The following is a 12500-nucleotide window of genomic DNA, read 5'->3' on the forward strand; positions in this document are numbered from 1 at the left end:
AGCGGTGTGCAAAACACGTGTCAACATGAAGTACTGAAGTGTTTCTGTTCGGTGGTAGATCGACCTAAGGTATCCACCAGACACGGATTTAAACTAGTAGCAACCATATGCAACCCTGTCAGCATTTTACACGAGTACAATACCTGCTCCACCACATATTCATCTTCTTCACTTGCCAATTCTGACTTCACTCTTCCAGGGATGGCAGCCGCCGCAGCCTTTTTCTTCTCAGCTTGCTCCTTTTCCTAATGAAAAAGGAAGTAATAACAATGGCATTTACATGTAAATTCTCGTCACTGATCATCAAATATCTCTACTGGTTGCAACAGAGAGAATACAGAGACTAGTACAATGACTACTGCTTCAGCTTTCATATATCCTCCATCATACTTTCACTGCCTATAGGTTCTATTCTACATTCGCAACTGAACAGCTCCCAGGTCGCTTGGTAGTTCATCTGTAGAGCCATTTGCAGCACAATCACTTGGTCATCAGCTTAAATCCTATTTAAGGACGGCGCCTATCAATTAAAGATATTTTTTCCCCGGTGTGTGATTATGCCGAAAAAGTAGATCTTAACAAGTGTTGTTGAAATCCAAAAACAAAATTGGGGGTAACCACGCAATTTTCAAATAGAATTCATGAATAATATTTGTAAAAAGCTTCAAAATACAAAGCAATGTATGGCGTTCTTTCTCAAACTGAAGCTTAATTATCTCTCAAAAATGCATGGTTACCCCCAATTTTCTTTTTGGATACCAAAAGTACTTACTAAGATTTACTTTCACGTGCACGTGAAGTACAGATTTTGTTGAATTTTAAATATTTGAGAGATTATTTCTAACATTATCTGGTCTAGCTGAATGGGAAGATTTCACCGTTTAATTTTTTTAAAAAAGACAATATATCTTGATTTTAAGGGTCAAAGAAATGCCTTATATCGTTGCCATGGTAACGTTATTTTGGAGGAAAATGTGATGTGAGAAATCTATGATGGACACTTAATACCCTCGCCAAATTTCGTCTTGATATGACTACCCTAACTGTATCTAAGGACAGAATATGTTTGCTTGTTTGAAAAAAGAAGAGCTATTTCGAGCCTCCTTAAACCTGCTCATTTTTTCAACTGAGAAGATCTTTCGCTAAGAAAATCATGATTGTCTCTTATTGACTTACTTTGCCTCTCAGCTCCTTGCTAAATCCCGTACTGCCTATGGAATTTTAACGATACAAATTTAGCACCAGTAAATAAAAAAACCAATGGAAAAGAGAAAGAATGGGCTCCTACTTTGGAGGTTATGGAATGTGATTGTGTAGCCACTGATGATTTTAAACAAAAAACTTAAGACAATAAGATTGTTTCTCGGCTTTAGACCATTACAAAGGGTTAAAGATCAGTGAAATTCAATCCAGGTGGAAAGAGCATCTCTATCATGACCCATGTTCCAGAGGAAAATAGATGACCACTCCGCACATCATAGTAAAATGAATAATTATTGTCATATTGTATGGGTGGTTTTCATGTAACATCATTGCTGCCACATTGGTTGGCAAAACCAAAAGATCTCTCATTGGCTCCTCTTGTTTGTCCACCAGAAATAATTATTGTACATTAAATAAATAATATTTCTTGTTATCTGTGTCTCTAGAGATTGGTTGTAAACCGTCTATTGTACGACACATTGTGCAACAAATGTTGAAACGTGTGTTGTCTGCTTCTAGAGACTGGAAAACACTAACTTGATGAATTACGTTTAAGTAATGGAAACCAGTTAAACTAAAACAGAACATGGCTTGTCTCTATTTTCATCAACTTTTTTCAACAATTTTCAGTCTGTTGAATGGTTTGCTTTAGCATTCAACATTATATGTATATGATACACAGTTCAACATTTTGAATGAGAACAGCAACATTTTTTGACCAACATAACATTTAATTGTTGGACTGCGTGTCGTCAGGGGAGATCACTTTTGCAATGTGAATGCGTGATCTGTTAACTTAAACTCAATGTAGAAATTGTTGATGAAAAGTTTGATTTTACGGAGCTGTGTTATGAAAGTATAGTCATTGCATGGAGATGGTTATAAAACTTGACAAGTCTTGTTATTAATTTTCATGTTTTTGTTTGTATTTTGAGCCTTGACTGTGCACTAAACACACCTTTTTTTGAGAAGATAACCAATCAAATCTTTCGATTAAATTAGACGCAACTAATTTGCGAACCAGTGCAAAGCGAAAACAAAAGATTGTGCATTGTCACAGTCAGTTCAACATCGATTGCGACAACATTGTTCGCGCGTTTGAAGGTTTTAAGGTTTCATAACCAATCCCTTGACTGGGAGTTGGCAACCAAATCAAACCAAACATAAAAATAACTGCTTAAAACATTGAAGCAAGGTTGGAATAAAACAGCAAATACAAAAGGAGGCAGGGATGGGCAAAATTGGAGAAGATTAAAATGGATTTTGAGTGGGATTTTTTAAAACTGTTGAGCCTAAAAGTTTTTCAAAGTTTATCTCTGTTGTTTCTAACTTAAATTCTGTATGCTCGACAGACATTTTTTTACCACAAAGCTTTGATTTGAGTTGTTTCAAAGAAAAGTACTTTCTAGCTTAACATTAAGTTGCACAGGTGAGGGGTGGTAGGGTAGGGGTGAGTAATTGTTAAAACTACACAAAATGGTTAAACTACACAAAATAAACTGCCGTGCCATGACACAGCACCTTTGAAAAGCTTATAGCCATTAAAGGGACACTTATCATGCTTAATTTGCTGTTTTTAGCTAAAAAATGGGCAAAAATCTAATTAAATTAGAACTTAAGCTCACACATAAAACTATCCTGACAACCCACTGACAAGATATCAAATACATTTATGGCACAAAGAGCTATTCATATTTAGTTTTAGGTGTTTTTCTAAAGACAAAACTTGAAAGAACTGTGTGTCATGGCCAGTTTTTCAAGTTTCAATCCATTTCCAGCTTCTCCATCCTTGGCCATAAACAACAAAGAATCAGCTTCAGTGCACTTCAATGGTCATTGGCAACAAAACTTCACCATTATTTTGTGGTTTTCACTGATGCAAGGACGTCTTTTAGTGATTTGAGGTTTGACTAAAATAGTGTGACACTGTTCCTCTAAACCAAACATTTAGGATACGTCTCAATCCCATGTTGATTAAAGAGCTTTTGTGTTTGCTTGTGTGCTTACCAACCAGACTCCAGTAGCATTGTTGGAACTCTTGTTTCTTTATCAGTTTAGAGATGGATTCTAGTTTGCGATACCTTCGACGTGGTTTGTAGGTTTCCTGGGACAAAAGATGAGTTATGAACATGTGCGAATGATAGGTAATGGTAAAAAATCTCATGCTATAAACGCATCATCCAATAGGCCATTTTACAGTTGTTTGCTCAGCGACCAAGCCTATGAATGGCTGCGAGGCTGCCGGTGACCTTGCATTGATACAGACCTCACTGCTTTTATCATGTAAATTGTGCTGTTTTAACGCTAATTAGTCCATATTAACATTACAAAAGCATGAAGGTTTGTATCAAAACAGGGTCACCGGCAGCCTCGTTTCCATTGCTAGGCCTGGTAACTTAGCCACAACTGTAAAATGGTCTATTCATTGGTTGATGTGTTTGCCCAGATGTCACCAACAATAACCAACACACTACCAACTTGTTGGCCAAAACACGGAAAACAAGTCGGGTGCCCTACATGCCAAAGCACAACATCTGACTCTTGACCCTCAAGAGCAGTTATCTATGTTTAAGAACTAAAGCAACATAAACAGTGCATTATCTCAAATGTTTTTGTTTTCACCCCATGTGTCAAGGTATTTCTTAGTAGATGTATATGTACATGAACATGGTCAGTGAATTTGCTGGTTAATCTAGTGGTCCAGTCTTGTTTACTCATTAATTTCATTTCACAACACGTTGACATAATTATAAGTTTCAAATGAAGTTTTTCAATGATTTTCACCTGCAATACTCCAGTCAATTTGTTAGCCAATGTGTCAGGACAGTTTTAATAAATAGTACTTATGCTTAAGTTTGAAGCCATTTGTTTGCCTGATCTCAAACCATAGAACCACAGCCATATGTATTTACCTGTGGCCCTGAGTTACTTAACCCATTGACTCCTGGGGGTTCCCCATTGACGAGTAAAATCGTCTGGCGTTAGACAGAGTAAAATACTAAGTATGGCCGGTTTAGGGGTGAATGGGTTAACCCATTGACTCCTGGGGGTTCCCCATTGACGAGTAAAATCGTCTGGCGTTAGACAGAGTAAAATACTAAGTATGGCCGGTTTAGGGGTGAATGGGTTAACCCATTGACTCCTGGGGGTTCCCCATTGACGAGTAAAATCGTCTGGCGTTAGACAGAGTAAAATACTAAGTATGGCCGGTTTAGGGGTGAATGGGTTAACCCATTGACTCCTGGGGGTTCCCCATTGACGAGTAAAATCGTCTGGCGTTAGACAGAGTAAAATACTAAGTATGGCCGGTTTAGGGGTGAATGGGTTAACCCATTGACTCCTGGGGGTTCCCCATTGACGAGTAAAATTGTCTGGTGTTAGACAGAGTAAAATACTAAGTATGGCCGGTTTAGGGGTGAATGGGTTAACCCATTGACTCCTGGGGGTTCCCCATTGACGAGTAAAATCGTCTGGCGTTAGACAGAGTAAAATACTAAGTCTGGCCGGTTTCGACCGGTTTGGACGTCAAAGGGTTAATGGGGACATAGTTCTTCAGTGAGTGATTAAAATTAATGTTAAAATTAATGTTAAAAATTAATGTTTTGATGGTGGATGAAAACCAAAGCAGCTGGAGATAAATGTTCTCAGTCAGATTAAGATGGACTGAAACTTCACCCAAATGTACAAACCTCATGGCCACAGCCTGAGGACATTTTTCAGCTTGCTTTAAACTACCTAACAACCAAATGCCTTAGTCTTCATTGTGATGTACTAGATAAGGTATATAGGCCAAAACGAGTCTGTGATGAATTGAAAGAGAGTGGCTTTTCATAATATTAATAATCATATGAATAGGAAACTAACAAAACAGTGATTTCAAAACTCCTACAATTAAAATGTCATAATAATAATAATAATAATAATAATAATAATAATAATAATAATAATAACAATAATAAAGTCTTCATAGACATGTGTCTTAGAAGTTCCATTCCATGCACTTACACACTTTGGCGTCCTTGTTATCCTATCATTATCATTATCCTCAAGAGAATATTTATGAAGACAATAAACCTGGAATAATTTTCATGTGTCATGTTGACAGCAATTAGCTGTTAAGCAAAACTCCACCTTCAATTAACTGTATGCTTAATGTTTATATAAGATATAATACATTGTAAAAATATTTATCGCAATGACGTGTATGACAATTAAAACAAAAGTTCTAATGTAGTCACCTTGTAAAAATTGATACAAGAAAACAGCATACAGTAAAAAGTAGACAATGCAAATAGCCCATCAAATACCTTTGGTGTTGAGTGGTGCTTGTTAAACTGAGACACAGAAAACTCTCGAATGTAGTCGCCCATTTCTTCTTTTATCTCAATTGCTTTCTTGACCAGTCACTAGGAAAAAAAAAGGGGTTTAAAGAAGCATTAACCTTTTCCCTACTACAATGGCCAGTTAGAGATTTTACACTGTCTAATGCCAGGTGATTTTGCTGATCACTAGGAACCTCTTAGGGGCCAAAGGATTAGCATCATTAATAATGAATGTTGAAGATGATGATCATAACAATGATGATGACTGTGACAGTGTGCTGTTGATGTGACAACCCTTTCAGCATGCAATTTATTGGATGAATTTCAATTATTATACAATTAATTACACTGGTTCCACATGTTGTTCTCAACAAAATAAATATCGCTTTTCTGCCCCAGTTTTAGGATTAATCCAACACTTTTTTAAAACCTGGTCACTTTGTTTGAGAAAATAACACAATGCCGGTTTCCACAGAAAGAAAATTTTTCAAAGCCCATTCACTTTTTTTTCAGACCCGATCATCATTGTAAATAATGGAAATGTCCCTTAACCCATTCACATCTCCCCTCCCCCCCCCCCCCCAAAAAAAAAGGCAGCCCCTAAAGGCGAGTAAAATTGTCTGGCATTAGACAGAGTGAAACCTATAATTCTCAATCTCAGGGACACATGGAGTCAAGGCCACCATGTTGGTGTCCCCAAACAAAGAAACAGCGGCATGTTGGCGTCCCGCCCCAATCCTCTGGGAATTGAACTCTGTCATCACGCAAACGTTTTCTTTTGCTTTCGTTGAAAAACATGGCTGTTGATCATGTGAGTGAAAACCAACAATTGGTTAACCCTTTAAAGGTTTTTGAGTGGACCTTAACTGTAGGTGTTGGATTGTCATAAAGAAAAGCAAACTATTTTCACATTAAGGTGCCTATGAAGTGGACCTAAACTGTTGGTGTTCACATGTCATAAAGAAAATTAAACTATGCCTATGAAGTGAAAAATATATTTTTCTTACTTTAAAGGCCTTTCAATATGATGAATGGTGTTTTCTATTTTGGAATACCTTCTTTCGTCCCAGAGATATTCAAGTTTTTTTTGTTTAAAAAAGATGTCACAAAAATTGCAAATGACTCTAATAATATTAACAATATCTCTGAAAATATTGGATGGGTGTTGTTCAAACTTGGCAAGTACAGTAACCTACATCAAGTAAGACAAAAAACAATACCCTCTTCCTGTTGCCCTGGCAACCATTTTTGCTGCAGCATCTATTTAACTCAGGATTGATTTTGTCATTTATTGTCGTGATGAGGCATGTCCACTGTCGGTAAGCTTATACAGAGATGTAAAACATGGGCAGCACATGCGTTTAAAGTCTGACCATCTGCCTGTACTTATCTGTTCAAAGTCCAAGATATTTGGTTCATTGCAGAAAGGGACTGGGAACAAGACTGTTGCCATGGCAACATCTTAAGGGGTGTCACTTTGTGCCGTACATTACTGGTGCCAAGTTTGAATATCATTACTCCAATATTTTCAGAGATATTCTCAATTTTGTGATTCATTACAGTCATTTTGCAATGTTTGTGACATCACCAATTTTTAACAAAAACTTGATTATCTCTGGAACGTCAAAGAAGGAATTCCAAAATAGAAAACACCATTCTTCATCATTTTGAAAGGTCTTTAAATGGGTTGTATCATGGGAATTACTCCTTTATCCCTTTTATTTTGACCATAAATTTAATAAATCAATTTTCAGTGATTTTTCATTCTTATAACTTGCTTCTGTATCACCACAGCCTGGACTGATTAAAGTCTATCAAATTTTAAGAGAAAAATGAGCCATGCTAAGTTATTACGGAATTTATCTAAGATTCAAAGGGAGTATCTGAAAACGTAGGCCCGATGCTTTCAAATTGGCATTCAAATTGATCTTGGCTACGCATAACCAAAAACACTTAAGAATGGTTTCTGTGAGCTAAAATAGCCATTTTGAAGTAACTTTGGCCATTCATTTTTGTTAGCTATCAGTAAACAGGTCTCCTTTGCTTTTCAGATTTTTACTACAATTCAGCTAGGACACTGCCCCTTTAAAATAAGCAAAAGATATTTTTTACATCAGAGGCACTTTAAAACTCACCAACAAACAGCACAGACTGTTCCGTTTGACTTTAGCTTGCTGAAATAGATATGTTAAAACTTTTTTATAATTCCTATATGAAGAGAAGAGAAGTTGAAATAGTTTAATTTATAATTAATTTAATAAAAAAGTGACCAATGTCTGGTTTTTTAAAAGAAACATTCTATGAACTAGGCTAAACTGATTGGAAATGATAATTTTGAAAGAGAGAACTTGTCACAATGACTTGCAAATCCCATTGCCTGGACAACTGAAAAAACAGTTCTACTCTTTAGACTATACCTCTACATGTAAGATTTCAGTTCTTGCAAAATCCTTCTCATCAAAATACACGCTTGTGGCAACTTGAACTTTTTCCCTTATAGACACGTAAAAGAGGCTGTAAAAAGCATTCAGAAAATTTTCATTCAATTAATATTTAATTTTACAAGCCAAAATTGTGTAAGTTACACTCACCAGTTGGACTTTTTTATCTTTGAGTATTGAGTAGTTTGTCGAATGTGTATAGGATCTGGTTCTTTGTTACTCACTTGTGCCCAGGATTGACCCAGATGCCGCACACCCAATTTTGACGTCCAACACCTTCATACACTGTAAAAAGTAAATCATAAAGCCCTGAAAATGAGATTCCATGCACTCAGCTTCTACCACGTACTGGCTTTTAAACCCTTAATGCAGGGGTTTCAATAACTTTTCAAGCAGATGCCTCGGAACTAATCAATGTATACTGTCACTCTCATCTTTTTAATAAAAGAGTTTGGGTGAAAATCTGACAGATACATGTAGATGGCGATATACCGCCGATGACCGGCTTCCAAGGAAACCCCTGCTTCATGAATATTTTGTTGTGCAATTGTTAAGGAGTAAATAGTTATCATTATGACTGAAGTTACAATGCATGACAGGACACACTTTTCTACGCAGTACTTCTGTTTTAGTTTTCCGTTCCTGTTGACATTGTTATCACATGTTAATTCAACGGCTGCATTCTTTAATACAATGTATTAGCAAATACAAAATGAGTGGCAGGTCTGCAAAACCTGGGCATTTACAGTGGCAAAATCTGGAGCCTCTTTCGGAAGAGCCTCTCTGGGAGATTGGTCAAGTATGTCCCAATCTGTAGCATCAGAACCCCTATCTAGTTATTATTCTTATAAAGCATGCACTCATCTTTGCTGCTAGCCAGCAAAGTCTTACCCATATCAACAGCCGGGAACAACCTGGAGCAAACAACTCTCATGCGAGAACTATGTCACCATTATTTAAAGGATACCAGGACATTTCTAGATGAGCTTTTTAGTACCTTTCATATCTCATGACAGACCTATCTCACTCCCAAGGGTATAACATTATGTAAGGTTTGTGATTGGCTGGAAAGATCTTTTTTAGCTGCATGAGAAACCAATCTTCTAGTAACCAGCTGATCTGTAAAAATGCTAATTTAACAAATGTGTCAAAGTTGTATTGAGGTAAGGACAAACACCTCTCGTAAACATGATGTCTAAAGTAACTGTTCCATCTTAAAAGCTTCTTTAAAATCTTACCATCTCAGCAACTCCAAATATCCTGCAACAATGTCCAAGTTGGAGAGTTTAACCTGTAAGTAAAAGAACAGGATCACTGAGAATAATGTCCTCTTGGGATGTATCAAAGAAATATCACTGCCTTTTTGGCTCAAGAATAATTGAAAGAGAATCACACTACCCCTTAAGCCATTATAAGCCTCACCAAAACAAACAAAAACCATCCTGCCTTTGTAATTTAAATGTCCAAAGGCTTGGACTTTTAGCCGTCTAAAATAAAGGTGTTACAGTTAAGCTATGTCACGCGTGACCTGAGTAGTTTTAAAATTTGAACTGCACATGTGCCAGTTTTGAACTTCATTCTTGAGATTCTGAATTTCCCGTAGATATTTTCCTTGATAAATGGAAAATAAATTCGAAGCTATGAACTTTCCTTTTATTATAAAATAAAAGGTGATTGAAAAGTGAAAACTATTTCAAACATTTGATGAATTGTTCCGTTATTGCGCATTTTTCATACAGCAACTTTCAGAAAACTCTCCCAGATTCCATTCAAATCTCGGAAGCTCCAAGATTATTTCAGTTTTGTGGATACTCGGGTCACACATGACATTATTAGCTTGACTGTAAACCATACGTCTCATCTAAAAGAACTTAATAACAGAACAAGTCAGAATGCACATAACCAATCCTCTTTTCTTTTTACTACAATTAAATTGTACTTTTCATTTATTATTAATTTTTTACAATGCATGGTACAAAATTGTCATTTGCATTTGGCTACGCACCCTCTTAAGTTTTCTTTGTGCTCATCTGTTGTCCTGCAAACTTTGTTTTCACCCCGACTTTAGTACAGCTGGAATGCAAAAAAATCATTGCTGGAACTGAAAGACCCGCTACGCCCAGTATTATGAAGAGGATTCTTCCTATAATTATTGTTGTCTCACAGGGTTATTTACAGACTTTAAGGTTATGATGCAGGACCTCAGTTTACTGGCCTAACAAAGAATCTTACAAAATCAGACCATTTGCATTAGTGAAAGCATTAGGCAACAGATTATGTCTAAGATATTCCTTACACTGAGTTTTTGTGCAGACAGGAAATAGGAACTCCCACTCAGCAGATTTGGCACATGAAATGTGGCATTAAAATGTGTTGTATAAATGCTTCATTATTTTAACAGCTACATTAATTGCTGAGTGCTGGGTAAATATAGGAACTTCCACTATAGCCAGCCAGATTCTAGATTAAGACCACTTTAATGCCAGGAGTTAAGTGAATTTCTCAACTTCCACAAGTCAGCTCTGGAAAATGTGTCCTTCTTATGGAGTCCTTCATGTAGTCTTGCCTGCAGTTTTGAATACCAAACCAGCCAATGATTTAATTCATATCCATGAGCTTGGTAACCATGTCTAGCAGCGGCAAATACCTGCCAGAGAGTCAAAATCAAACTTCATTGACAGGCAGTCCAAGAGCTAATAGTCTTACCCTGACCAAGAGGCTTTAACGTTGTACCAGCTTCAAAACAAAAACACTTACGACAGTAAAACACTTAATGTAACAGGAATTGCAAACAGACAAAACTACAATTTTAGCAATAGAACAATGCCATGTTCCTATGTGCAGAACTTAGCACGTATCTGAACAAAACTACATCCAAGTATGTACGTAATAATTATTAATGATAAAATGATCATTATGATTGATGGTTTTGCTGTCATTTCGTGACCAAATCATTGAGAAAATTCAAGTAAGAAGGCCCGTTTCATCATCATCATTACCCTTTTATTCATTGGTGAGTAGGCCCTTCCCATGACCGTGCCATGTGACCTTGTCAATAATTATTATAAAAAATGGTTGTGGTACAAAACGTGATTTTAGAACAGTATGAAACTTTAAAAATTGTAATTTAAAGAATTGAGTACTGGAGGCAAAGTTTGCCATCCAGCAGCTGTTTTTCATATAAATCTCAGTTAAAGTTTTTAAGCATTAAAATCACTGTAAAATCTCTCACCTAAATGTCAGTGGCCTCAAATCGACATTCTCACTAATTTCATCACGCTCCTTCCATTTCTGCCATCTATTTTGTACCACAACCATTTTTTTAGGATTCAGGCCCCGTCCACACATATCCAGATATTTTTGAATCTGCAATTTTTTTCTTTGCGGATACGCCTTCTGTTCACACATATCTGGCGAATTCGCTGGCAAATCTGGAATTCTTTTAATACACTCTCCAAAATGGATATTTTTAAATCCACTAGGGGTTCCTGAACTGTGTGGACACTAAATCCAGATCCAGTTCCTTTCATAAGATTGCTGCCGAGGGGTAGTACTTGGTGTAAGACCTAACTATTATGTCCCCAGTTACACCCATACACTACCTATGAGCCTGCAGTAGCTGTAGTACCTGTAGTAGCTGTAGTAGCTGTAAAAGCTGTAGTAGATGTAGTAGATGTAGTAGCTGTGTTAGCTGTAGAAGCTGTAGTACCTGTAGAACCTGTAGTAGCTGTAGTAGCTGTAGTAGTTGTAGTACCTGTAGTAGTTGTAGTAGCTGTAGTAGCTGTAGTAGCTGTAGTTGCTGTAGTAGTTGTAGTAGCTGTAGTAGCTGTAGTACATGTAGTTGCTGTAGTAGCTGTAGTTGCTGTAGTAGCTGCAGTTGCTGTAGTAGCTGTAGTTGCTGTAGTAGCTGTAGTACCTGTAGTACATGTAGTAGCTGTAGTAGCTGTAGTAGCTGTAGTAGCTGTAGTAGCTGTAGTAGCTGTAGTTGCTGTAGTAGCTGTAGTAGCTGTAGTAGCTGTAGTAGCTGTAGTAGCTGTAGTAGCTGTAGTTGCTGTAGTAGCTGTAGTAGCTGTAGTAGCTGTAGTACATGTAGTTGCTGTAGTTGCTGTAGTACATGTAGTAGCTGTAGTACCTGTAGTTGCTGTAGTACATGTAGTTGCTGTAGTTGTTGTAGTAGCTGTAGTGGCTGTAGTACCTGTAGTACCTGTAGTTGTAGTACTTGTAGTAGCTGTAGTTGCTGTAGTAGCTGTAGTTGCTGTAGTACCTGTAGTAGCTGTAGTACCTGTAGTAGCTGTAGTAGCTGTAGTAGCTGTAGTAGCTGTAGTAGCTGTAGTTGCTGTAGTAACTGTAGTAGCTGTAGTTGCTGTAGTAGGTGTAGTAGGTGTAGTAGGTGTAGTAGGTGTAGTAGGTGTAGTAGGTGTAGTAGGTGTAGTAGGTGTAGTAGGTGTAGTAGGTGTAGTAGGTGTAGTAGGTGTAGTAGGTGTAGTAGGTGTAGTAGGTGTAGTAGGTGTAGTAGGTGTAGTAGGTGTAGTAG

At 37.2% G+C, this 12500-nt stretch overlaps 1 protein-coding gene across 1 annotated transcript in view; it reads right to left on the reverse strand.

Moving 5' to 3' along the window:
- Window positions 1–10439, reverse strand: part of LOC138039763 (coiled-coil domain-containing protein 93-like) — a 19882-nt gene extending 9443 nt beyond the window's left edge. Inside the window, exons 1-8 of the mRNA XM_068885615.1 lie at window positions 9972–10439; window positions 9205–9257; window positions 7943–8251; window positions 7661–7733; window positions 5511–5609; window positions 3211–3307; window positions 1177–1211; window positions 144–245 (exon numbers count right to left, since the gene is read on the reverse strand). Coding sequence (XP_068741716.1) covers window positions 144–245; window positions 1177–1211; window positions 3211–3307; window positions 5511–5573 — 297 coding nt within the window. The 5' untranslated portion in view covers window positions 5574–5609; window positions 7661–7733; window positions 7943–8251; window positions 9205–9257; window positions 9972–10439. The remainder of the gene's footprint in view (window positions 1–143; window positions 246–1176; window positions 1212–3210; window positions 3308–5510; window positions 5610–7660; window positions 7734–7942; window positions 8252–9204; window positions 9258–9971) is intronic.
- Between the last annotated feature and the right edge of the window lie 2061 nt (window positions 10440–12500).

This window comes from Montipora capricornis, chromosome 1, assembly GCF_036669925.1.
Source record: "Montipora capricornis isolate CH-2021 chromosome 1, ASM3666992v2, whole genome shotgun sequence".
Taxonomy (NCBI): Eukaryota; Metazoa; Cnidaria; class Anthozoa; order Scleractinia; family Acroporidae; genus Montipora; species Montipora capricornis.